Source organism: Sinocyclocheilus anshuiensis, unplaced genomic scaffold, assembly GCF_001515605.1.
Source record: "Sinocyclocheilus anshuiensis isolate Anshui unplaced genomic scaffold, SAMN03320099.WGS_v1.1 scaffold700, whole genome shotgun sequence".
Taxonomy (NCBI): Eukaryota; Metazoa; Chordata; class Actinopteri; order Cypriniformes; family Cyprinidae; genus Sinocyclocheilus; species Sinocyclocheilus anshuiensis.
Window position 1 is genome coordinate 147835 of NW_015555756.1, and position 6817 is coordinate 154651.

At 39.3% G+C, this 6817-nt stretch overlaps 2 protein-coding genes across 4 annotated transcripts in view; both read right to left on the minus strand.

The window, feature by feature from the left end:
- The window catches only part of LOC107673830 (protein FAM53C-like), a 14971-nt gene extending 13814 nt beyond the window's left edge, over positions 1 to 1157 (minus strand). The window contains exon 1 of the mRNA XM_016467635.1: positions 848 to 1157. The gene's annotated coding sequence lies outside the window, so the exon portion shown is untranslated. The remainder of the gene's footprint in view (positions 1 to 847) is intronic.
- Positions 1158 to 1703: 546 nt separating this feature from the next.
- On the minus strand, positions 1704 to 6616 carry LOC107673831 (histone RNA hairpin-binding protein-like). Of its 3 annotated transcripts, none has more exons than XM_016467639.1 (8): positions 6507 to 6616; positions 6300 to 6428; positions 3594 to 3662; positions 3379 to 3462; positions 2917 to 3063; positions 2622 to 2789; positions 2408 to 2555; positions 1704 to 2275 (listed from the first exon to the last, which is right to left on the minus strand). In XM_016467639.1, the coding sequence occupies exons 1-8, from the start codon at positions 6581 to 6583 to the stop codon at positions 2099 to 2101; spliced, it is 999 nt and encodes a 332-aa protein (XP_016323125.1). In that variant the 5' UTR covers positions 6584 to 6616; the 3' UTR covers positions 1704 to 2098. The 3 variants fall into 3 exon arrangements, with proteins under 3 accessions (XP_016323125.1, XP_016323124.1, XP_016323126.1); XM_016467638.1 differs by lacking the exons at positions 6300 to 6428; positions 6507 to 6616 and adding exons at positions 3777 to 3905; positions 3984 to 4093; XM_016467640.1 differs by lacking the exons at positions 3379 to 3462; positions 6300 to 6428; positions 6507 to 6616 and adding exons at positions 3777 to 3905; positions 3984 to 4093.
- Between the last annotated feature and the right edge of the window lie 201 nt (positions 6617 to 6817).

Below are 6817 nucleotides of genomic sequence, written 5' to 3' on the forward strand. Positions count from 1 at the left end.
CCGTTGCCTTGGTAACGCGCTGAGCGGTCGCGGCTGATGGAGGCGATGGCGGGGGGGGAGGGGCGCCTGCTGCCTGTCATCTCCATTATAAGCACATTAAACGTTACATGTAGCACAACATACCCTTCGTCTACAATTCAAATTATTTGCCGAGATAAAAAATATATACATTTCCCGATCGCATCGACGTCTAATAAATCAAATCGCGCTGAAGGTCGGGGTAGGCCACATTTCTGAAGCGTGCGAATACGGTTTGCACGGGGCATTAGCCAAGTTTAGCCATTCTGAGCATGCATACACATTAAGAGTATATTGATTTTTGCACGCCGAAGGCAAGCGAATGAATTGAGACTATAAAGAAGCATTGGTCGACATTAGGAAACAGAACGCGGTTTCATATCGCGTGCACCGGTTGTAAACTCTTTGCATTTTGCAGATTACACTAACGATATAACACCAAAAACTAATTCTATATTTAGCATTTAATAAACCGCTATTCATTTCATGCGAATTAAAAATAACAGACTATATGACAAGCCATTCAGGAACAGCCGACCAGGGCTATAGCTAACGCGGTGCTGTAAACAGGCCTGTTAAAGAAATACAGATTTAAGATGTCTTTCCGTCACATATTGTGCGTTCCGTTCGGCTGTCTGCAAAAGCAAATTACTGCATCCCTGCCATGTGCTGCAGATTTGTTTACACACGTTTATGAAATGCAATTCTGCCCCGCGAACCGATTTCTAGCCATGCACAATGAGCCTGACTGCAGCGAAACTAGATATTAGATGAATAACATCGCATTTAAACGAAGACGCACTGATTATTTTCTACGATAATGGCTTACCTTGAGTCAACCGAGAATTGTCGACAAAACCCCAGGCCTTGTATGTGGCTCTCAACCGAGAGATTCAGCCGATTCGGTACAACAAGCTAAAGCAGGTCGGCTTGCTGTCTAATACACCGTCCTTGCTTCGGCCTGGAAATAGATCGGTACGCAATCCCCGACGGCTCTGCTTAACAAAAGACATACCGTTGAAATAACACGCTGGATCAAAAGCGAAGACCGAAACGGATGATATAAAGGATAGTGTAAAATTGAGGATTGGTCTGCTGTTGCACGCTTGGTTGATACAGACGGTCTTCTCAACGTCGCCCACTAGCGAAAAATAAGTGCGCCCCTTCTATGGAGGTATTTGTAAATAACATTCAGGGCATATACGGACTCGGGTTCATCTTACAACGGGTCTTCATACAAACGCGTGGAAGGTGTTGTACGGGAATCGGTACAAAAACGCAAATACGAGGTGAATAAATGAACGATATTAAGCTCGGAGTTGTCAAACAATAGCCTATAGTTCAGGGAGAGAACTGGACTCTCTTTGGACTGAGCCGATCCCGAGATAAAACGACACTCATGGGAACTGTAGTGATTTCTGAAGGGATTTTTCCGTATTTTTGCAAATAACTAATTTAAGAGTTTGTTTTCAGGATTAATATACATTTAAGACCAAATTATTCTTAACGTGGCAAACAATTGTATACAACTTTAGAAATTAACAACAAAGCTAGTCAGTGACCTTCAGTGCTTTTACCTAATAATGACGAAAGATACGTTATTCGCTTAACTCATTAGGTGAGATTTAATGGATAAAAGCATACAAAAGAAATTGTACCACAACAATTTAATGACATATGCAGAGTCAGCTTGCCAGTCCACATCTTTATTAGTTTTTCCATTCATAGAGGTACACACACACTAAAAAATAAACTTCTGAACTTCCTGTTTTTAGAAAAACAGTGACGTGACATACGAGGAAAAGAGTGTTAGGAACAGAACGAAAGGAATAGAACCAGTGCTTTAGAAGGGAAAGAAACTTAAAAAGATAACCAGAAAGTGGGGAACAAAGTAGCAATAACAGGTACTTGAAGGTGTACAATATTGAAACATTCGTTTGGAGAGGATGCCTTGATTACAAAATACATAGTGCACAGCATACTGAACTAGGAGACAGTGATCCAAGTGTAATTCAAACATAGCTGGAGAACAAGCTTTGCACCTGATCTGTGCAGACCATTGGCATGATTTGACGAGACACTACGTAAATCTCCAGAAAGGCTCTTCATGCAGCAAAGGCGCCTGGTTTTGGTTGTGGTCAGTCTCGAGGAGAAATCGCAGCCATCCTAGGACGTTCTCCTGTGGTGTTAGGCGACTGCTGAAGGTGTAGCCCAATCCGGGCTGAGGGGTTTGGCTCCGGTGGCATGGGACTCCAACCTGGACAGAAGAATCTCAGTTAGCACTGAAACCATGTACTGTACTTTACAAGAGAAGGACATTGGTTTTTATATACCACTACCACAATATACCACTTCAAACAACTCCATTGACTCAATATTTAAGTCTGACCTGAGTGGCATTAGAATATAGCCAAGGACCATCGGCAGAAGGTTGTGAAACAATGGACGACATGGTATCCGGCACCGTTTCCCACTTTGTGCCCTCCTTTTCACCACCGTCGCACAGCTTTGTATTCATCTTCTCAAGCAAGCTCTGCCTAGGTGTTTAATTTAGCAAATTAATAGAATTACTGCAAATTTACAAACAGTCTTTGAACACTTACAATTGATCAACAGGGTCTTGTCCCTCCATGTCTTTCTGGGAAGCAGATGGTGGGTCCCATGCATGAAGCGCTCTCCGCCAGAGACGGACTTGCATGTCCCAAGATCTGCGGCTATATTTGCGGTGTTTGTTTGGAGTGGAAGGGTGAATCCCAGGCACACGCAGACACCTGAACAGTTAGGAAATATAATAACCAGGAACCTTTCAATACAATCAGGAGAACATTTAGCAAAAAAAAAAAAAAAAAAAGGGGGGAAAAGTTGTTAGCAATTTAATCAAATTTCACCAGTTCTCACTTTGGAACCTGTTGAGCATAGCTCTGGTAGCCACAAGTGTTCTTTCCATATTGAATCTGTTTTTGTCTACGCTTCAAAACTGCCTCATTGGTCTCGAATTGTGCCGGGTCAGCATTGTTGGGGCACCACTGTCGCCCTGATGGTGACCTACAAAACAAGTTATTTAATCAGCTGGCACAAGGCTAAATGTACATACACACTTTTTTTTCTTTTTTTTTAATAAAAAGCAATAAACACACACACGAGCATTTCCCTCTTATGCATATTTAAAATTATCATTTAATAAAAGTACTTCATACTTAATAGAATTGCATATGTACACACCGTTTATTAAAAAGTTACTTTTAATATAAGTATTTGTCTAAAAATATTAATTATATTTGGAATTTTGCATGCATGTATACAAATTGTATTAATTCATAAATACTATTTCTTTTCTCTTCAATAACCATATTAAGAGACCTGTTGATCCCATCAATGTCTTCTGTTCCAACAGCAACACTAGCTGTAGACATATTCAGGATGCACCGCTCAAGAATGGATGACCTGAACAGAGAATCGGCTATTTAAATGGTTAAAAACTTCTTTAAATTAGTTGAACTTCTAAAGGGTCTCATACAAAACTTTCACACCAAAACGTCAGATATGCAACCAAAGTTCATTGAATAAAAACAGACCTGCGAGGCTTCTGAACAGCAGAAGTCTTTTCTCCATTATGTGAAGCTGATTGTGGGGTTTTAGAGCAGCTGGGAGGGGGATTCCACAGTTCACAAATCAGTATCAAGTTTGCACTCTATGGCAAAAAAAAAGAAAAAACTACAACCCCACTATATCCTTCCTCAATCAACAGAGATATTTACCTGACAAGACTATCATACACTGAACTGCAGCCTGGTAGAAGCCAAGGTTCTGGGCTACATGGGAGAGAGTGTGTTTTAGTCTTGAAGTCTTGGGCAACGTCTGTTGGCCACAAATGAAGAGGCAGACCTCTAAAATACAAACAAAAGACAAGCTACAGCAACACATTACGATATTTCAAACGTGCAAACTGAATTTTAAAAACATACAACCGCGACTCAAAAGGGCTTTGAAGAAGGCTCTCTATGCGTGTTGTCATGATTTTGGCTACAGCCACACAACACATTGCGTTTGACAAAGCTTTTTATCAGCGGCAGGTGTAACGGGGGCGGGGCTCTACAAATGAGACAGGTAAGGCCACTAATCATTCAAAAAAATCTAAACAATTTACAAAATAAAATAATATCGTTATAACGATTTCATGAGGAAGGAAATCAATTCTCTTTTTTTCATGTGAACTGAAAATGTCTAGTGTACAGTGTTTGATCGTTGCCACGGAGAAAAGAAGCTGTCAAAAATATATAGCTGTCAGAGTTTACAGTAAATATTTCACTGTTTAGACATTGGCAACAAAATAACTGGCAGATAATATATACTAGCCTACATAGAACTGGTTATTCTATACTATATAGGGTAAGTTATCAGTGTAATCTGCCACTAAACAGCTTATTTTATTTATTCAGCAAAAACAATAAAACAGCTATGAAACACAAAACTATTCGTGTAAATCACGTTAAACGTAACCATATAAAACCCCCAGTTTTGTCCAGTTAATATTGTGTTTAAAGTTGTTGTTGTTTTCCATGGTCAGCGACAGCAATTTTATTGATTTTATCAGAGATCGGCTTTGGTTGGATCACTTGAAATAGAACGGTACTTGTTTACGACAGCAACACACACTTTATGGCTTCATGATAGCAAAATGGCGTCTGGCAGTGGGGTAAGAATTTTGTTGACTTTTTTTTTTTTAGATTTCCTTCTTTGTTTAGAATTTTAATCTATCCGCTTTCTTTGACAATTGTTTATGAACTAAATCTGTTCTTAATTTCTTCTTTTATGAAGTGTAGATGTCGCGGTAGCTGGGGAAAATGAAAGCTGCTTGCAGGTTGTGGCTCCAGATGGTTTTGTTTTGTTGTCGTATACACAAACAAGAACACGGATATATTTAACTATGAGACGTTTTGCAAGCTGGTATCTCTAGTATTGCTGACTGACAGCCTTGTTAAACTATCAGTATGATCAGATGGGTTTTTATTCATGTTGGATCTTGTGCACATGCTTTTCTATGCATTTTCAGCAGATTTCTGAATACGGCTGATGTGATTCCTTTGTTTAACATCTTTATAATAGCATCTGTCTGTTTTTGTAGTCCAAGAATGATTTTCGTCGTAAATGGGACAAAGATGAATATGAACAGCTGGCCCAGAAACGACTCACAGAAGAGAGAGAGAGAAAAAAGATGGTAAGCAAAACTGTGTTGTAACCTTTCATTCATATATAAGAATGCATTTATTACATTTTATGTTAGATTGTCACATATAAGGTCAAATAAAATTAGCTCAGCTGACAATAGTTCATCCAAGTAAATTTCTAGCAGTATTTCTTATGTTATCCATCTTTTCTGTTCTCTAGGCAAGCCTGTGCCCCCCGTCAAGCGGGAGCTTCTTCGCCACAGAGATTATAAAGTGGATCTGGAGTCAAAACTGGGGAAGACAATCGTCATCACAAAGACCACACCACAGGCTGAGATGGGAGGGTGGGTATCTGCTGTACAATGACTGTACTATGACTACATCAGCATGAGTTTATGAGCAAGTGAGTGGGCTGTGCGATTAATCAAAATCGTAATCATATCACAATGTGAACATGCATGGTTTCTAAACTGCAAAGATATGGTGCCTGCAAATGTTGTCAATAAAGCCGCAACTACTACTTCAGCTAATAGTCAACATCTGTTTTGATAAAGCTTTCCAGGGGCCTGTACCATGATGGTAGTTGAACAAATACAGATATACAGAATTAGTTTCGAGTTGACAAAACCAAACCACTCCAATCCGGCTTTGTTGGTACCATGATGCTGATCATCAACTTTCTTTGTCAACTCCGGCTTTGATCCTGAGTTTGTGGAGCATGTGTACGTGAATGTATGACATCACTGGCGAACAGCCAATCACGAGCCTTGGTTAAAGGTTAAGGTTTTGCTAAAGGTTAAGAGATTGAAGAATATGATTAATTTAAACGCATTTACAATTTTAAAAAAAAGTACTTTTTAATGAAAGTGGACAAATAAAGTAAATGATCTTGCTCTATCAGTGCAGTCACAAGTGAAACTTGTTAAGTTAGTTTATATAGTTGAAAATATACAGCAATATAGACTCGAACAAGGTCACATGTAGTCATTTTTAAAAAGCGTTATCTATTGATTCTACAGCTTATTTATAAGTATCAAGTTTGCACTCTATGGCAAAAAAAAAGAAAAAACTACAACCCCACTATATCCTTCCTCAATCAACAGAGATATTTACCTGACAAGACTATCATACACTGAACTGCAGCCTGGTAGAAGCCAAGGTTCTGGGCTACATGGGAGAGAGTGTGTTTTAGTCTTGAAGTCTTGGGCAACGTCTGTTGGCCACAAATGAAGAGGCAGACCTCTAAAATACAAACAAAAGACAAGCTACAGCAACACATTACGATATTTCAAACGTGCAAACTGAATTTTAAAAACATACAACCGCGACTCAAAAGGGCTTTGAAGAAGGCTCTCTATGCGTGTTGTCATGATTTTGGCTACAGCCACACAACACATTGCGTTTGACAAAGCTTTTTATCAGCGGCAGGTGTAACGGGGGCGGGGCTCTACAAATGAGACAGGTAAGGCCACTAATCATTCAAAAAAATCTAAACAATTTACAAAATAAAATAATATCGTTATAACGATTTCATGAGGAAGGAAATCAATTCTCTTTTTTTCATGTGAACTGAAAATGTCTAGTGTACAGTGTTTGATCGTTGCCACGGAGAAAAGAAGCTGTCAAAAATA